Genomic DNA, 20,767 nt, shown 5'->3' with positions numbered 1-20,767 from the left:
TTCTCATCCGGCGTAGTAGGGCTTAAGTGGTTAAACCTCATTGGCTGTATAGCCTAGATCGTCACTGTCACTGTAGACACAGCCACATGTCCCCTGGGTGCAGCCGCTGTCCCCTGTCACTGTAGACACAGTCACATGTCCCCTGGGTGCAGCGTGGTCCCCTGTCACTGTAGACACAGCCACATGTCCCCTGGGTGCAGCCGCTGTCCCCTGTCACTGTAGACACAGCCACATGTCCCCCGGGTGCAGCGTGGTCCCCTGTCACTGTAGACACAGCCACATGTCCCCTGGGTGCAGCGTGGTCCTCTGTCACTGTAGACACAGCCACATGTCCCCTGGGTGCAGCGTGGTCCTCTGTCACTGTGGACACAGCCACATGTCCCCTGGGTGCAGCCGCTGTCCCCTGTCACTGTAGACACAGCCACATGTCACCTGGGTGCAGCCGCTGTCCCCTGGGTGCAGCGTGGTCCTCTGTCACTGTGGACACAGCCACATGTCCCCTGGGTGCAGCCGCTGTCCTGTTACTGTAGACACAGCCACATGTCCCCTGGGTGCAGCATGGTCCTCTGTCACTGTGGACACAGCCACATGTCCCCTGGGTGCAGCGTGGTCCCCTGTCACTGTAGACACAGCCACATGTCACCTGGGTGCAGCCGCTGTCCCCTGTCACTGTAGACACAGCCACATGTCACCTGGGTGCAGCCGCTGTCCCCTGTCACTGTAGACACAGTCACATGTCCCCTGGGTGCAGCGTGGTCCCCTGTCACTGTAGACACAGCCACATGTCCCCTGGGTGCAGCCGCTGTCCCCTGTCACTGTAGACACAGCCACATGTCCCCCGGGTGCAGCGTGGTCCCCTGTCACTGTAGACACAGCCACATGTCCCCTGGGTGCAGCGTGGTCCTCTGTCACTGTAGACACAGCCACATGTCCCCTGGGTGCAGCGTGGTCCTCTGTCACTGTAGACACAGCCACATGTCCCCTGGGTGCAGCGCGGTCCTCTGTCACTGTGGACAGCCACATGTCCCCTGGGTGCAGCGTGGTCCTCTGTCACTGTGGACACAGCCACATGTCCCCTGGGTGCAGCGCGGTCCTCTGTCACTGTAGACACAGCCACATGTCCCCTGGGTGCAGCGTGGTCCTCTGTCACTGTAGACACAGCCACATGTCCCCTGGGTGCAGCGTGGTCCTCTGTCACTGTGGACAGCCACATGTACCCTCTGATTCACATGGAGTCACAAGCTGCTTATGGAGATCAACAGTGAGGCTCTAGGAGAAAATTAAATCCCATGTTTGAGGGGCACTAGCCCCCCCAATACATGGCTTTTGAAGATTACGTCATATGACAGCCAAGTCTATGGGATTCGTAACGTTTGTTTAGAGTGACTTAAATCGTTTGCCATTGAAGTCTATGCACTTTAATGTTTGTTTAGGGCACTACATGACAACGTAAGACGCCATGATTTGGGCCATTTAAATACATCTTGCGCCCCTCACTTCACACGAGTGATTTTTATTCTCCATAGAGCAGGAGTCTTCAATGTTTTTCAGACCAAGGACCCCTTAGCTGAGAGCGATGAAGTAGGGACCCCCACTACTTAACATCATATGTATACAGATCCGCAGAGCGGTGCCCTGTAGGCTAGCTGTATGCAACCAATGCTGCAGTGTCAAGCTGCGCTTAATGCGACACCACAGCTATGATTGCGCCCAGGGAACCCCTCTGCGGATTTGTCTATATAGCGTCATAGACTTTGACACTGCACTGTTATCAGTGTATGTTGGATTCATTTTTAACGTGTTTTTTCAGATATTTAACCATTTAATCCGTCAATAGTATACTTAGTAAACTTGACCTTTCACTCTGTACTTAGTCCCTACACCAAACCTCTTTGCCGAAAATAGTCTATATACAAGCTTGTAGATCTGCTATTTTCAGCTAATGTTCCCTTCAGAATTGGGATGCAAAGTGGTTAGCATAAAAAAGTTCCAATTACACAAAGACTTGGTGGCCCCCTTGTAGTAACGCTGAGGACCCCCTATTGAAAACCCTCAATTATATCATTGGCCATAACGTCACCATCCGGCCATACTTATCCAAGGTAGACAAGCATCATGGATGTGAAACAAGGGTATATATTCCTGTTAGAAGTAAAAGAAAACATATTTTTTTATTCTTAATTATTTTTCTTATTTTTTAAATATATATTAGCAATGTTATTAGAAATACACCCCACACAATCCTAAACTGTCTCATTGGTCGTGTTAACTATGGTATTATTGCTGCCCTCGTGAAATGTCATGTGAGTTTAGAACTGTTTACCACTCAGATCCCATAGCCTGGAGGGATGGTTGTGTGCATAGTTTACACCATAACACTGACAAAGGTTAACGTTAAGAAGAAGCAGGCTAATCTAGCCTAGGAAAGATATGCCCAAATGGTTTGTGGGTTTCTTAAAATATGTACCGTACACACTCTTGCACTTAAGCCATCCCCTTTTTTTTCTTTTTCTTTTGCGTTTTTCCAATCCCTTTTTTTCGACCCGAATCAAAAGGATTATGGTTGCAGTTCATGTCATCAGTAAATTAATGGGCTTCTGGAAACGGGTGGACTCTGTAGGTCAGTGTTGAGCTCTATTTTTACCTGACAGGTAAGGGCACTCACTGTGTGTGGCTGTTCCAGCTAGTGGTTCTCAACCTGTGGGTCGGGAGCCCCAGGGGGGTCCTCCCCACATGACCTTTTTAGCCTGAGAAGGTTGAGAACCACTGCCCTAGCCTACCAGTAGGAGACACTAGTACAGCGACAGAGAACACACTCTTTCCAGCGTCCCCAATCACCTTTTGTTGTCGGAGCACCCGGCCAAGCCAGAGGCAACGATAGGAAAAGTGGAAGCACACTACAGTACCTGTCCAGTACCGGTGGTGGGCGGGCACTTCAACCCACTTCAACCCCATATGGTTGAGGGGAGCCCCTCAGGGCTCTGTACTAGTGTATTCTCTGTTGTTGTTGTGGGGGGAAGCTTTCGCTGAAAATAGCCAATCGACAAGCTAACGGCGCGTTGTGACTTGTGAGCTTGTCGATCTACTATTTTCTGAGCGGGCTTTCCCCCACAATACGGATTCCTGCGGTCAAACCTGTGCCACCCACTCACCAGACAAAAGGCAGGTTTCTGAGATGTCTACATTCCTCCTCTGAAACACACAGTGCGTACAAACTGTGTCATATTATAAGGAGAAAGAGCGAGGATCACTTCTATGAAGATGGGTTGAAACTGTGATTCAACCATGACTAAGACTTTTCTTCACCAATGTGTTTTAAATTGTAAAGGTGTCATACCTGGTCTATTCAACCACCCTAGGGGAATTTTTGACAGCTGCTGAAAGTTGGGGTACCATCAACAACCAATATATGGCAAAATGTTCTAAATGTCATTATACTTTAAGTAGCATGTGACATGACAAACTAGGGATTTTTCATGATTCTGAACCCATTCCAAGCATTAGTTTTGCACGAAAAACACTTCTTGGGATAAATTCGACCATTGCCCAAATGAGCCCAAATGTGCTGACCTCGTCACATTTTGTGATGACGGCTATGGCCATTTTTAGCCGAAGGAGTGTTTTTCTGCAAAACTAATGCTTGCAATGGATTCAGAATCATGAAAACCCCCTAGTTTGACGTGTCACATGCTACTTAATGCAAAATGAAATTTAGAACATTTTGCCATATATTGGTTGTTGATTGGGTGGTTGAATAGCAACCAATGTGGGATATGTTAGTAAACACCCTTACAAACACATTGGTGAAGATAATTGTAGGTTTACAAGGAATGTATTCCCAGATTATTCTGATAATATTCCCTGACTATTTAAACCTAAAAAAAAAAATGTGATCTGTAAGCTCACAATGCCTCGCATTGCAACAGATCATACTGTAAAGCTCCTAGTAATTTTTAGTTGTGGAAAATATTTTTTAAATCATTTGAAAAAGTTCACCTTGAATTGTGTTGTGGATTTCACCTTGACCTACATTTAGCTGGTTTTGTTGAACGATGGTGGTGATGATTTTGAGGAGTGATGTAGTACAACTGCACAAGGACATTAATTCATAATCCTATCAAACAATCACATGCATGATCAGTTTTAGTAAGTAATTAGTACTGTATATGTCTATGCAATGGATTCCTCATGGAACCTGCCATTAGGAGCTGTGTCAATGTGTGAATACCTCAAATCATAAAATCATTTAACATGCTTTTCAGGAGACACTTTTCTAATAATAATAATAAATTACTCAAGGTTCTTTTTTTTATTATGTTTATGTAAAGCAACTTTATTCTGAAAAACTAGTTAAAATGTTAAACTATAAAAGAAAGGTAAACAATAATTATTGTTTTGTGATGAGAAATCAAGGCATTTACAACATCATGTCGAGGAACCCCAAATTGATGTTTAGCACACAGACCCTTGCCTGAAAATAGTTTGTTGCCAAAGACCCCAATAAGAGAAGATTTTATGTCAAAATTTAAAATAACTAATTTGTCGTCCCCCCCCCCCCCCCACCCCCACACACACACACACACACACTTTGAGAACCACTTTTTCTAATGATGTGTTTTTTCTTCTTCTTGTAACGAGACCAATGATTGAAATCCTTGTCTTGTCCTCTCTTTCTGTCTTGTCTGTCTGTCTCTCTATGCAGTCAGTGCATTAGTCAGATCTTGGAGAGTGTCAATCACATCCACCAGCACGATATTGTACACAGAGACCTCAAGGTGAGTGCCTTCCCGTTTCCGTGGAAACATCACGCGCACTTACACACACACACACACACACACACACACACACACACACACACACACACACACACACACACACACACACACACACACACACACGCATACACACACCTCCGCTCGTGACCATGGCAACGCATGCATCCATGGAGCTTCTATGTCGCTCCATCTTGTTCTTCCGTGTCTGTCGGGTGGAAACCCTGTATGTCCAAAACGCTTAATTTTCAGGATTCAAATTCTAAAGTTATATAAATTGCAGATCTACAAGCCCAAAACACATCGCAATTGCTGCTTTTGCTATTTATTGTTGTGTGACACTGTAGTGTGACAAAGTAGGGTATTAATCTTCGAAAAGAGAAACATAAAAAGTTAAATTATGGAGATAAGAGCTTTTTGCCTCTGTCTCTGGTTTGAATCTCCATCCCTTCTTTTCTCTCAGATTGGTCTCTCTCGCTCTCGCTCTCGCTCTCGTTTCCGTCATGTATGAGAATCAAATATTTTCATGTCGACGAGGACCCCCAAATGACAAAACAAATGTGTCGTCATGCTGAATATTTTTGTGCTAGTTCGGACCCCCATACGAGAAGATTTGTGTAAATGCAGTATTAATAATATATCTTTTAAACGTTCGATCTATAAGCTCACAACGAGTTTCTTTGCGAGTATTGTGGATATTTTTGAATTGCCAGATTATAGAGGGTTATGCTTCCGCATAACTTCCGGGTATAATGATGTCACACGATGATGTCACGCGCACACCCATACACCTACTGAGTGCCAGAGTGGCGTACAAAACTACTTTCTGGCCTTGACAGCCCATACATCAGAAAAGTCCTATTTGATTGCATTAAATGACTTTAAACAACATTAAATTCACTTTGTCACTCACTTTGCCACTAGATTTGCCACTCGATCTGCCATTCACTTTATGCATGCGCATACCCTCTATTATATGTGGTTAAAGTGACTTTGATGCTATTCTAACTACTTAAGCTGGGGACCCCCTGGGTGGACCTGGCTTTGAGAACCCTTGACTTATGTGTTCTCTCTTTCTGGCTGTCTGTCATGGCTGCCCTTGACCATTGCTTTAAGCGTGCGTGCGCACCGTGCACGTGTGTGTGTGTGTGTGCTTGTGCACTCATGGGGGCAAGTTCAGAACAGGCGAGGCATCAACACATGTTGGTGAAGGTTGACTCTCACCAATGGCAAGGAAAAGATGACACACACACACACACACACACACACACACACACACACACACACACACACACACACACACACCACACAGTTGTGACTATTGTGAAAGGGTCCATTATAAGAGATGAGGCGAAAAGCGCAGATGAACCTCGGGGGTTGCCATGACAACTCAAATGACATCACAACAGCCTCCTGAGTGGCGCGGGGGATTGTCCCCTCTATCTCGCTGATTGGCCGACACGAAAGGAGTGCAAGGAAAGAACCGCCCTCCTATCTATTTATTGTTTTGTTTTTTCCCAATTGGATGATTATTATGAACCCCAGCAGGGGAATATTAGCCAGAAATGGCTGATTTACAACTGACAAAAGGGTCGCGTCATGAGCTTGCTTGTAGATCAGCTATTTTTGGCGTAGACATTCAAGTTCAGGGCCAACTCCGGTCCAAGTAAGGCTAGAGCAGCGGTTCTCAACCTGTGGGCCGTGAGGATGTTGCAAGTCAGCCCCCAAATCATAGGCAAAACACTTACAATCATATGAACATTAATATATATATACTGTGTGTGTGTGTGTGTGTGTGTGTGTGTGTGTGTGTGTGTGTATATATATATATATATATATATATATATATATATATATATATATACAATTTTAAGTATTTATTTTCTTTAAAATCGTTAAAAGAAAGATTTAATTGAGATACTCATACAGTATATGGGAACAGTATACTATGTGGGTTCCATTGGTCCAAGCTAGAACACAATCGATCAATTTATTGATTGATCATTAAAACAAACATGCTCCGAGCACCACTTTAGTCTCATTTATACTGGTGTTGCATGCAGTAAATAGCAGATCTACAAGCTCACCACACGTCACATTCGTGACACGTTGTGAGCTTTTAGATCTGCCATTTACTGAGCACGACGCCGGCACATAACTTAAGTATAAATGAGGCTTTAAGTGGTCAGACGGGTGGGGTGTTTGTGGTCTCGTGGAGCTGGAGAACCCACTTGTCTAGAGCAGTGGGTTTCAACCCTTTTCACGTCATCAAGGTCCATTATTCATTCTGCATATCAGCCACGGACCACCATTTGATGACATTTAGCCTTGCAGACCCAAAACTAAAGAATATTTAACACATCTCCAAGCTGTATTGACGTTGATACCATAGGAGAGATAACAGGAGAACGTTGATCAAAATAACAATTCTTCTATATTCTCTTAATTGTGTAGACTTCTTGTAAATTAACTTAAGTAATGCAGATGTTTAACAATAATTTAACTCAAGAGTAAAAAATCTATAAGGGTCCATTTGGTTACCAACTCTACGTCATTTAGCTGGGGACCACCTGCGGAACCCCCTCAAGGGCCACTGGTTGAGAACCACTGGTCTGGAGGCTTTTAAGAGGTTAACCCCTTAGATTGGATTTGGACATCAATCACAGCAAACACGATCACCATCGTTTTACAGTAGTTCCACATTGAGAGGAAACGGCAGAATAAATGGAAAGCGAGCGAGTTGCGACCGACGCTTTGGACCCCGGCCGGCGCGCATGTTTGCGTGCGTGGATGTGTATGCACACACACACACACACACACACACACACCACCCCACACACCCTCCCCCCCGCTCTGGGTCAGAGTATAACCGCATTACCTCTGCTCCTGTCTGTCTGATTTGTTGGCCTTTTATCCTGAGTGGGGCTTTTACTGCAGCTCTTTATGTTCTAACTGCCCAAACAACAGCCATTTAGAACACACACACACACACGCACGCACGCGCGCACACACACACACACGTGCGTGCACATATGCACATTTCTGTTACTATCATTGAGAGGACTTCTACCTTTTTGGACAGCGATTTTATGAATGGCATTTTTAATATTTTCCGGGGGGCCATTTTTAACCCCTAACCCTTAAAGCTGAAAATGGCGATGTAGAATCAGCCTCAGATCTTAATGGGTTAATATAAGTGTACGCACGCACGCACGCACGCACGCACACACGCACACACGCACACACACACACAGCAGAAGAGAGTACACTTTCCATTTAGCATGCAGTCTGCAGTGCTGCCTAAATGACTCCCAAGTGGTATCCATGGTTATGAACCCATGCCCATATAAGGCGCTGTAGCAAGAATCTCAACCACCCCGTTCCTCTCTTAAGCCTGAGTTATACTTTGATTGCGCGGGCGTTCCCAAGATAGCCGATCTACAAGCTCACAAAGCACCGCGGGCGCCACGCTTTGTGAGCTTGTAGATCGGCTATTTTCTATGTATGACATTGGCGCGAAACTGAGTATAAATAAGGCGTTGCTTTCTCTCTCTCACACACCAATACGCTGCCCGCACACACAAACACGTGCACTTTCATTCAGTTTCTGAGGTGTGTCAAATTAAATACATCAAATGTGACAGTTTTCAAAGCTCAGCAGCAGCCGTCACTGCAGGAAACTCGATGACCGTCACTCCAGTGACCACTACTCTCTGTGACTGACGGTGTGTGTGTGTGTGTGTGTGTGTGTGTGTGTGTGTGTGTGTGTGTGTCTGTGTGTCTGTGTGTCTGTCTGTCTGTCTGTCTGTCTGTCTGTCTGTCTGTCTGTCTGTGTGTGTGTGTCTCTCTCTCTCTCTCTCTCTCTCTCTCTACTGTATATTTGTGTCAGCCTGAGAACCTGTTACTGGCCAGCAAGATGAAAGGAGCCGCAGTGAAGCTGGCAGACTTTGGCCTGGCCATCGAGGTGCAGGGGGACCAACAGGCCTGGTTTGGTAAAAAAGGACACACACACACACATTAGTGCGGCTATTATCTGATCTACGATTGTATCTGGCATTTAGCGCCACATTGTTGGCCCACATCCAGACACACACACACACACACAACAACGGATGTGATATAATAACTCCATTTGTAAAGCACTTATCAAAGAAAGGTTACAGAGCGTTACGTTTAAACTGAAGAAGTAAAATAAAATGGCAACAGATTTTCAGAAATGTAACATTAAAGGAGAATGTCATGCTAGAAGGCTTTCTTACCTTTTGTTGCAGTTGTTAGGTCCGCACCAAAGTGGTCCAGGTATTATTTTGTGCAAAAATGCATTTTTGGCTATTTCCCCTACCCCACCATAAGCCCTGAATGGGTTTTGGTGCTAATTCGCTTATTTCCATCGCTTGAAAATCAGCCGTGTTCCAGCCGTAAAGCGTGAAGTCTCGACTATCGCGGGACCTTGCAAGACTTCGTGATAGACAAAACTTCACGCTTTACGGCTGAAACCCAGTTTGACATGCATATTAGTCTAAAGACCCCCATTTAATGGCATTTCTATCTCTGGGACCCCCAATTTATATTGTAAAATCAATGTTAATTTAACTCAGAGTGTACAAATGGAGCCAAATGGACCCGTAAATGGTAAATGAGAGTAAATTGTCCATACTCTCAGAGTTACAGACCCATAAGGGTCCATTTGGTTCCGAACTATCATTTAGCTGGGGACCCCCTGAAACTCCCTCAAGGACACCCCTGGGGGTCCCTGGACCGCACTTTGGGAACCGCTGGATTTAGGGACTTGAACGGCAAAAGCCAATAACAATGAATAGTGAGGGCCTCTAGGGTGCTGTGGCGTTCACCCAGGCGGTGAGACGGGTCATGTTGCGGTCATTGTACTTTAGCTTGGATCAGGCTGACGGCGTCTGCCTGCCTGCTGTCTCCCTCCCTGTACAACAGTGTAGGGCTGGGCAATTAACCCAAACATATAATCCAAACACATATTTAGGGCTGTGACGATTACAACATTGAAGTTGACGATTAATTACTGACTTATACTTAAAAAGAACTGTAAAATTGCACTGCCAGCTCTCTGATCCAAGCTAAAGTACAATGACCCGAGCATGACCCGAGCTGGCTTTCTGGTGTGAAGTTCATTTGACTTACGTTGGATTGGTTGGCTCACTGAAAAACAAAAACAAAAACAAAACAAAAAAAATTTACAAAATAAAATACAAACCAAATGCATGCCAAGTGCGGTCACCCATGTGATTATTTCCTATTGGTCAGCCACGTTGAAAGTTTTGCATCCAAATGCTGCACGGCCCGCCGTGGCGCCCATAATGGAAGTGACCGCTTCACACACTTCTGAAGCCTATGCGTTACCATGCCCTTTGTTGAGGGCCTATGTCCAGCTTTGAGGGTTTGTGTAAACACAAACATTGTCCTAACACAAACATTGAATGCCATTGACAATGAATGGCCAGTTTTGAGTATTTGTGCAAACTTGAACATTGAATGCCATTGACAATGAATGGCCAGTTTTGAGTGTTTGTGCAAACACATACATTGAATGCCATTGATAATGAATGGACAGTTTTGAGTGTTTGGGTAAACACAAACATTTAAAGAGAAGTCTTAAAAAGACAGATATTTATCTATCCATTTAGTTGGCGAGCCCCTTGAACCTCACCAAAGCAAAAAAAACACAAAAAAGCATTTATTGTGAATTGCGTTTTTCTTTCGGGCAGGTTTTGCAGGCACCCCTGGCTACCTCTCACCTGAGGTCCTGAGAAAGGACCCCTACGGCAAACCAGTAGACATCTGGGCTTGTGGTGAGTCTCAAAACAAAGTCAAGTAGTAACAAACTTCTGGCCTGGGCCGTGGCTCAGCGGTCCAGGCACCTTGGCCGGTAGCCCAAGTCTGGCAGTGTGCCGCAGGTTCGACTCCCGATCCGGGACGGCCTTTACTGCATGTCACTCCCCCATCTCTCTCCCTCATTTCCTGTCAGCCTACTGTCTGTCCCTCTATAAAAAATATAAAATAAAGGCGAAAGCCGCAAAAAAAAAAACATTCAAAAAAAAAAAAAAAAAGCAGTAACAAACTTCTTATTCTAATTATTTTCTAATTATTTTATGATTTAAACAGCCAGGTATCATTTACAGCAAATCTTTATTAAGCAGTTTGCACGCCTCAGTTGTACCTGTATGTATGATTGATTGATTGATTGATTGATTTGGTAGCTTGTAAGATCGTAGATGTCTCCAGACTCTCCACTAAGCCTGACGGCTATTGTTTTGGTACAGCCTGTCCTTGAAGCAGCTACAGTTGTATAACTATTGTGTTGTGTGTCATTGTACTTCTCCACATATCATTTACATTTAAGGTTTCAGGTTACAGGGTTCATGGCATTCATTTTTATTGTTTTTCCTTTAGGTTTTATGACCTCAATTACACCCAAAAAAACTTAAACTTTGAACATTCAGTGAATTTTCTGTGGTCTGGCGTTTTCTCTGTTTGGAAGCCTTTTGAGCTGCAGTGAAAACAGGCAAAACAGTGAAATCTGCTGGCAAATCCCATTGACAAATATGGGATTTGCAGGCTGTGACATCACAAACGGCAGGAAAATCAGAGCACCACAGAAAATCTACTGAATGTTAAAGGAGAATCTTCTTACCTTAAGAGCGCACCGCAGCTCCGAGCGTGCGTGGCGGGTGTTACGGTGGTTCACCTTTTTACGGCTGCCCATTTGGGACAAGTATCTAGTCACGATGAAAGACAGATGACCACAAAAACAAAATGAGCCACTGCGCACGCTCGAAGCCCAGGTGCGCTCTACCCCCTGTACCACTCGTTCTTGGATATATTGAATAACCTTAGATTAAGGTAAGAAAATGGTTAGTCCGGAATTCTCCTTTAAGACGTGCCAAGTTCAAGTGTTTCAACACAGGATTTTGCTGTGGACGAGTGCCTTTCAACTGCTCAAAGCAGTAAGGTGTGTGTGTGGTTTGAAAACTGGTGTGTAAAAAAAAAACAAAAGGAAGCCAAGGCCTGGCTGAATCACAGTTTGTAGACCTGTTTTGTAAAAACTGCTTTCTCTTCGTTGTCCCAGGTGTGATCCTGTACATCCTGTTAGTGGGCTACCCTCCATTCTGGGATGAAGATCAGCACAAACTCTACCAGCAGATCAAAGCTGGAGCCTATGATGTAAGTGTGCGTGTGCGCGTGTGTGTGGCTCCATCATTACAGTATACTGTATGCCTGCCTATACCCACATGTGACAACTGATCATGTCTGTGTTTGTTAATATTTCTTAATGTAGCGGTTGGCCGTGAGGATCTTGCTAGTAGGGACACGGAATAATTGGCTAAACACTATGATTTTAATGATGGTATAACAAGTATATAAAGTTTGTCTTTAAATCATACTATGTTGGTTCCATTGAGCCAAGCCGGAACACATTCAGCCGATTGATCGATTGATCATTAATATAAACGTGCTCTGAAGATACACGCGGCCCACCCATCTGATAGGCTGATACCGTGTTAAGATGCACGCGGCCCACCCATCTGATAGGCTGATACCGTGTTAAGATGCACGTGGCCCACCCATCTGATAGGCTGATACCGTGTTAAGATGCATGCGGTCCACCCATCTGATAGGCTGATACCGTGTTAAGATGCACGCGGCCCACCCATCTGATAGGCTGATACCGTGTTAAGATGCATGCGGTCCACCCATCTGATAGGCTGATACCGTGTTAAGATGCACGCGGCCCACCCATCTGATAGGCTGATACCGTGTTAAGTGGTCAGATGGGTGGAGTCTATACATTTATGGAAGGATGATTCATTGTTATTGCTTCAACACGTAACTCTATAATGTTGTGCTACAGTATATAGTTGTTAAAAAGTTTGTGTGTGTGTGTGTGTGTGTGTGTGTGTGTGTGTGTGTGTGTGTGTGTGTGTGTGTGTGTGTGTGTGTGTGTGTGTGTGTGTGTGTGTGTGTGTGTGTGTGTGTGTGTGTGTGTGTGTGTGTGTGTGTGTGTGTGTGTGTGTGTGTGTGTGTGTGTGTGTGTGTGTGTGTGTGTGTGTCGGGGGGGGGGGGGGGGGTGCAGTGCAGGGTGCAGGCTAGGTAGCTTGTGAATGTTTAATAGTGTCCAATTGAGAGCCAGTCCAAAGCTATTGATCCTATCTGGGCCTCCCTGACGCATTGCAGAGGGGCTTGTGTGTGTGTGTGTCTTTCGGTGTGTGTGTATGAGAGGGAGAAAGAGAGTGAGTGAGCAAGCGAGCGCAGGGGTAAGGGTAACCTCCTGTCTTGGTCTCAGTGGTAATCAGGTTACATGCAGTTTCCTGTGTGTGTGTGTGTGTGTGGGGGGGGGGGGCTGCCTGTATTCCTATGGGAACTATTTTTTTATTGACATGATAAGAACATTATCAGTGATGGTTCTTCTATCGGGTCTCCTTCCTGAACACACTCTCTCTCTCTCTCTCTCTCTCTCTCTCTCTCTCTCTCTCTGTGTCTCTGCCTTGGACACACATTTGAGGAATTTAATTGAATGCCCAGGCACCTATAGGCTACTTGTAACAACTGCGTTAACTGCGTCTTCTAAACGGGGGGTCTGCCAAAACAAAATCAAGTGCTGTAAACGGTTTTAAGAGTAGGGATGGTTAACTTGTGAATACTCAAAAAATGTGTAATTTTGTATTTAACCACTTTTAAGTGGTTACATTTTTACTTTGGATATTTGAGAAAAAGCTGATCTAACAAGTTCACAACGTGTCACATCAGGCTGTGAACTTGTAGACCTGTTTTCATACAAAATAGAACATTTTCACCGAAACTTGCATAATGCCATGCCCCAAATAGAGATGCCAGGTTGAACAAATATTAATAAAGAAGTGTTTATACAATGCTAATGAATGTGAATAACTGACTATATGATTCTGGCCACAGTCGCACTCGCGCAAGACGAGGAGTGGGAATATTTACATCAGCCAACTTGATCAATCACATAAGCATGCCATTGCCATGGTTTTTCATTTGGGGATTCAAGCATACAGTGAAGGCACGAGGCGACGGGCGAGCTTGCATAATGTTATTACCTTACAGATCCACTGTGAGACTGCATCAGCACTGCAGAGTTTGTTTGTTTTCTGTGCTGGATTCTTCAAATGGAAAGTCTTACGTGTTGGCGTTTTAATAAAACAATACGACTTAAAGCGCACATTGATTAGATCGCGAGACTAAAGGGGGTGTAAGTGATATTGTTTTGTTGAAACAAAGTTTTTGTTTTGTTTTGTTTTTTGTTAAAAAGATAAAGCTCTACATTATGCCCTGTCTCTCTAGCTCTTTTTAATGAACGGAAAATTCATTTTCAAGTGGGTTGCCAATTTCATCCAATCAAGAGAACCCATTTATCAGCTTCAATTTTATACTGTCCCAGTTCCAATTTTGTTACAGTAGCTCATTTCGTCACTCCACTTCCAATTTCTCTTGTTATCCTCTATCTTGTCTGAGTTCTCTCTCGCGATTAGATGAAATTGGTATCCTGACCGGCAAATGTATTTTCCGTTTGTTTTTTTTAATGGCGAGAGAGAGTGAGAGACGTGGAGACCACCATTACAACAAACACTATAGCAATGATTACTATGGAAATGTAGCGAAATGTAGATTTAACACTTAAAAAACAATAAAAACTAATGCATAGCACCTTGAGTACATGTACCTGAGTACTCAGAACAGATTGCAGGGAATCAGCTCAAATGCACATCCCTGCTTTCTCCAAATCCATATTTTGCAGAGGTGGACACTGGACAGTAACAGTAACTTGGTACAGTACATTTACTTGAGTGCTGTACCTAAGTATTTTTTTTAAAGTATTATTTGTTTTTTGTTTTAGTTTTTTGCAAGCTGATGACTTTCACGCTACATTTGAATTAGAAATATTGTACTTTTGACTCTACTACATTTCTAAAGGAGGGACTCTTGCGACCCAAACTTAGAAATATATACAGTATTAAGCCCAGACTAACGACCTCAGATGAGACGAGAGGACCCGTTGAATTTAAGCATATTACTTACTTAGGAAAATAAACTAACAAGGATAGTTAGTCTGCGACGCCCTACTTTTTTGGGGGGAAATACAGCAGTGCATTGATATTAACACCTAGGATGCTAAAAACGTGTGCACACGTCTTCTCTCATCAAACCGCGGGGTGTCTTGGACGTGTATACGCATCTTTAGGTCCTTTTTTATTATATAAAACGGAATTGCTGTTTTTTGACAGCTCCCGTTGCTATGCAACGCCTCCTTTCTGACTTCACCAAGCATCTCGTTTGGAATATTAACGCTTCTAGAGAGAAATTAGACGAGTTAGATTGAGGTACAGTAGTAATGGAACATTATACCTCCCGGTTTTGGGGGGAAATGGATGGTGGGGCTTTTCAGAGTAAAATCTGCCTCATTCCTCATTCCAAAGTGTGTACATTGTTTACAGTATGTCACAAATACATGGTTTTCATGATTCGTAAAAATACAGGTAATGAAATGAAATGAAATGAAATCTATATTTACCCAGGGTATCTGGGCTAAGCTCAAGAACTTGTTTCCAGCCAGGCCCTGCTCATAGAACACATTTCATCGTAGTGGTTCAATGCCTTGTTCAAGGGCACTTCAGCGGTGGTAATTTTTTTAACGTGTCGGACGGCTGATTCGAACTAGGAACCTTCCGGTATCAAGACCGCGCCGCTATCCGTGTTCGTCCAGGTATATGAACTTTGGCTTAAGGCTTGTGTTTAATCCACTCCTAACGGCATCATAACAGCTTGGTTACAACCTAAACAGACTTCCACTTCCTCTTCAAAATAAGAACCACTTGTAATGATTAGTCAACATTAGGTTTATTTCTAATACTACTACTTACAGGACGTAGATAGACATATGTAGTACAGTACATAACACCAGAGCTAGTAAATGTTGGTACTGGCGGCAGTACGCAAGAGTGCTTAATTTTGTATTTTGAAGTGCCATGAATGCGCACTTATGTGCAAGAAAACGTACTTTGTACTTTTGAATGCTTGAATATATACTTGAGTATATACTTTGTCCACCACTGATAATTTGTGAAACAAATATTTTTCTCCAGTTCACACACTTATTTTACCCCTGACACACACCTCCCTACCACCCTCCCTCCCTCCCTACCTACCTCCCTGTCTGCCTGCCTCCCTCTCTCTCTCCCTCTGTCTCCCTCCCTCCGTCCCTCTCTCTCTCCCTCAGTTCCCGTCTCCCGAGTGGGACACGGTGACCCCAGAGGCTAAGAACCTGATCAACCAGATGTTGACCATCAACCCGGCCAAGAGAATCACTGCCGACCAGGCACTCAAGCACCCTTGGGTCTGCGTAAGTACAGACAAGATTCTACACCACACACACGCACAGTTCTTACACAGTTGGTTCTACTCGAGTCACTATTTTAAAGTAACAATAATACTCTGTCTAGACTAGAGTGGCTACTCAATACACCTGACAGTCTAAAATGACTTTTATTTGTTGTCTTCCTACAGCAACGTTCAACAGTGGCCTCCATGATGCACAGGCAGGAGACCGTCGAGTGTCTCCGCAAGTTCAACGCTCGCCGAAAACTCAAGGTCACCATCTTAGAACCCACTATAGTGTACTTTTCTTTTTTCATCCAATCTCTCTGTGCCTTCTGTCTCTCTCTTTCTCTGTCTCTCTGGCACGTTCACTCTTTTCGCCTTTCCTGTCCCTCCATCTCTTCCTGTTCATGGTGTGCAGTGGTATAAAGTAACTAACTATGTGTATGCAAGTACCGTACTTATCGGTAAGTATGTTTTTGAGGTATGTTTTACTTTACATAGTAAAGTATTTCCAGTTTGCAGTACTTTTACTTCTACTAATATTACAGCTCGGGTCCAAATATTGTACTGTTACTACACTACATTTAATGATACGTAGCTTGCAGAGTTAGTTCAGTCAGATATACTCGAGGGGCTCAGTCAGTGTTTATGCAAGACCCACATGTCATTCGCTGACGTGGCAATCAGCTGAACATTTGGGCGGGGTATTTAAGCTCACCTAAGTCTGGATTCTTCCTGCGTTCCTTCCTCTGCATATGCATTCCTGGTGTTGTTATGCACTGTTTGCTCCCACCGCCACCCCAGCACCACCGGTGGGCTCTGCTATTTCTGTTCCCCATGGGGGGGGGGGGGGGGGGTTGTTATTGTATATTTATCTCAAAATGTATCAGAGCTGAATGGCAAGATAAAATGTTATATGCAGGGGTGCACACAACTTTTTTTGGTCTAGTACTCAGAGGAGTACCTGGAGGAGTTACTTGGTCCTCCTAAAATGCGGCGACCCGTCTCGCCGGATGGATAAAAGAGGGATGCATGAATAACTTATAGCAAAACGATATTTATTGGATGAGTGGGGAGTCAATAGATTTTTTTAATAATTGGATGAATCTAGAGTTGCAATACCCTCCGTATTGCAACTCTAGATTCATCCCATTGTAAAAAAAAATCTAGAGTTGCAAATTGCCTCTAGTCTAGGTCCATGTGTGGTCCAGCCCTATGGAATGCATATTCTAATAAAAACAATTTAATACTTAATACTAATATTTAGATACATTTTTTATTTTTTATTTAAATAACCGATCTACTTGCAGATCAGCATTTTTTTTTACATGCGACACATCGTACGGCGAAGCATACGTCAGGCTTCCCTTTCGTTTTTAGCCGAGGTGACGTACAGTCAGACAGTCAGACACACATGGATCCTCAGTGCAAAAATAAACAGTGTACACTACCCGACTTTACTATAATAAGGGACAGTATGTCGGGACACGGTGTTGATAAGCTTCATGTTGTGCAGGAGCAGTGCCAGTCCGCAATGCTTTAAACTCTTCCCATTCCACTACGTCGAAACTAAAACCTGTACCCGTAAAAAGTAGATGGCCAGGGTCTAGGCTGTGAGAGACGGCATCGCACACGAGCAACCATGCTGCTCCAGCACCCGGAAAACAAACACAAGCACAGCGGCGAATGGGAAGAGTGCAAAGCATGCCATTTTACACCGGGGACTACAGTAGTTTGCTATCTGAAACGGAGAAGCCGAAACATTTGTGTCAGGTTTTCTCCGTAGTAAACTCCTGTCGTCCTTCTCCTCCCAGCAGCGAGCAGAGCAGCATGGAATCCTCCCTCGTTTGAGTAAGGACCTGCTGTCATTGGCCACAATGGCCAGTGCACTAGTGCAAGACGTGCTGTGATTGGCCAGTAGCCACTTTGAGTGGCAGTCGGTGGGAAATGCTCTCGCTACAGAATGTACTAGTATTCTGGCCATAATAATCATTCTGGGCGGCCCCAGCCCCCAGGTACGCAGAAGTGCTTGATTGACAGCGCAGAATTAATTTTGACGACTCATGCGCACTGGCGTACCGCTTGTGTGCACCCCTGGTTATATGCACACTTGTATTCTCATCCTGTAATAAATATTTGTTCAATCTATTCGTGAGTTATGTGACCGAGGCGACTTTTGACTTGTAATTATTATTACAAAACATACATTAACCCCTTCAGCTCTATACATTTGGGCCATTTGAAAATAGGCAATCTACAAGCTCACAGATCTGCTATTTTCAAAAGATTTTAATACATTTTACACATTTGAAAACTTGTGAAATGGGTACTTTTGGTACTTTTGGTACTTTAAGTACATTTTGATGCCAATTATTTTGTACTTTTACTCAAGTACATTTTTTTTATCTCCTTTTGAACCCTTACTGGTAACAGAGTATCTCTGCACTGCAGTTTTTATACTTGTACTAAAGTAAAACAGGCGAGTACTTTTCCCACCGCTGTCATGGGGCCCCTCAGTCACGTCTGTGCTCCTCTGTTTCCTCCTGCAGGGAGCCATTCTGACCACCATGCTGGTGTCCAGAAACTTCTCGGGTAGGTGCCGTCCTTCACCCCCACCCTCCTCTTACTCTTCTGGAAGAGAGGAGGAAGGGAGACGGGTGGACCCCCCCCCCCCACTTCTCTCACACACACACACACACACAACCACACTAACCCGACCATCCAGTGTATATATGCGTTTGTGAACGTACAGTCTTTGCTGAATCGTTGGGCTTTACAATAAGGTTCATTGTGCTAATTTCTGAATTGTGTTAAAGAGTTATGTTTTATAGTGATACAATGTTGTTACAGCATGATTTAATTGTAAGCAGCCCAAACATATCTACAGTATGTCTGTCCATGTAGACTCGATGTGGGCTTGTTGATAACACAACCTTCTCATGCTAATCTTTCTCTCCCCTGTGTGTGTGTGTTTGTGTGTGTGTGTGTCCTGACTGTTGTTGCTGGTGTGTGTTTGTGCGTGTGTGTGCTCCTCTGCAATCGAACATGGAGTGTATGTGTGTGAGAGAGAGGGGTGTGCTTCATTTTATTGAGCGTTTTATGTTTGGGGTCAAGTGTGGTGCTTAAAAAAAAGAGAGACAAAAAAGGTGGAACATTATGATTGTGTTTTATATCCACTGAGAGGTTGTATCTGCTTGAAGCCCTAGCTGTCTTCAGCCTGAAAGGCACCGGCATATTATTCTACTGCTAATGATTTCAGCCATGCTGGGCCTATATAATAGTGAACCGTCAGGCGCCGGACTTGATATATAGTATTGGTTTTGTTAGTTTTTTGTTCGCTTTAGCCCATTTCTATCACGCCTCATCCCAGCCTCTGTGTTGGATCTGTTGTAATACAGCTGGGCTGTAGCCTGCATGTGCTGTTTTAATACAGTTATAGCTGACCGGGACCGTGGCGTCCCAACACTGCTCCCCAAGAACACTCACTGGTGCTACTGGGTTATTTTAAGTGAGCATTTGCCAAATATTCGCTTATGGGCGGTTTTCCTTTGCAAAACAGAGCTGCCCGCTCGGGTTTGCAAAGGAAAACCTCCCATTCGCGAAATATTTCACTTATGGGAGGTTTTCCTTTGCAAAACCGAGCGGGCAGCTCGGAAATATTTCGCTCACTTACTTAAATAACCATGGTTACTAAAGTAACCTTTCTGTTTCTGTCCTACCAGGTGAAAGCAAGTCGGTGTCGGTAGCAATGTTTTTTCTAAACAAGACCAGTTGCAATAGTTAAAAGCTCTGTGCTCTAATGGTAATTATTGCTATCGAGCAGGCATCTTCAATGTTTTTCAAGTCAAGGACCCCTTAGTTGAGGGAGTGATGAAGCAGGGTCACACCTCTCTACATATTGTATAAAATTGTGTTAGATTAAAACCTTTTCCATCCAGATTTCATAGATGGATAGCTTCATGACATGGACTTGTTTGACAGCACTGTCGTTGTGTAGAGTTGTGTTGGATTCATTGTAAGGTGTATCCAGCTCTTTGGCAAACAGAACAATATATTTTCTGGTCGGGATACCAATTTTTATCCCATCAGGAGAGAGAAAGATGATTTCATCAGCTTGAGTTTTATTATTGTTCCAGTTTCCAATTTTGAGTTTTTGTATTTTTGGTTTCATCACCTAAAATCCCACTTGTTTATCCTGTATGAGCTTTCTCTGCTGATTGGATTAAATTTGTATCCTGGCCTGGAAATTGTATTTCCTGTTTATTAAAAACCTAGAGAGAGACAGGGAGACACTGTTACTGACCAAACATTCCATAGTCTCTAGCCATGGTTGCTATGGGAACATCACAGCTATTTAGCACTTATTTGTTTACAAAAAATATCGCTTAACACCCTTTTGTAACCACCTGTTTAGATAGAAAATGCAACAACGGTGGTGTTAAAGGGTGTTCACCCAATAACTGACTTATTTTCTATCAATTACACAAAAATACACACCCCACGAAGCCTGGAATTCATGGAGATTTACGTTTTTGTCGCATCTTTAAGCCAATAATCTGATGACCGGCGGAGTTTCACTTGAGACTCTTTGGCCCCATTTACACTGGCAGCCAAATCCAGCCTGA

General features: G+C 43.9%; 1 protein-coding gene across 11 annotated transcripts in view; it reads left to right on the top strand.

Moving 5' to 3' along the window:
• Positions 1 to 20,767, top strand: part of LOC306915667 (calcium/calmodulin-dependent protein kinase type II subunit gamma) — an 86,838-nt gene that overhangs the window by 34,485 nt on the left and 31,586 nt on the right. For all 11 annotated transcript variants that reach the window (XM_079493160.1, XM_079493157.1, XM_079493158.1 and 8 more), the window contains exons 6-12: positions 4,703 to 4,775; positions 8,662 to 8,764; positions 10,511 to 10,594; positions 11,872 to 11,966; positions 16,042 to 16,164; positions 16,329 to 16,412; positions 18,692 to 18,734. In XM_079493160.1, the coding sequence (XP_079349286.1) occupies positions 4,703 to 4,775; positions 8,662 to 8,764; positions 10,511 to 10,594; positions 11,872 to 11,966; positions 16,042 to 16,164; positions 16,329 to 16,412; positions 18,692 to 18,734 (605 nt within the window). The remainder of the gene's footprint in view (positions 1 to 4,702; positions 4,776 to 8,661; positions 8,765 to 10,510; positions 10,595 to 11,871; positions 11,967 to 16,041; positions 16,165 to 16,328; positions 16,413 to 18,691; positions 18,735 to 20,767) is intronic.

The sequence above is a fragment of the Electrona antarctica genome, assembly GCF_951216825.1.
Source record: "Electrona antarctica genome assembly, chromosome: 22".
In the NCBI taxonomy this organism is placed as follows: domain Eukaryota; kingdom Metazoa; phylum Chordata; class Actinopteri; order Myctophiformes; family Myctophidae; genus Electrona; species Electrona antarctica.
The sequence above is the reverse complement of the archived record's forward strand: the minus strand, read 5'-3'. Positions and strand labels throughout refer to the sequence as shown.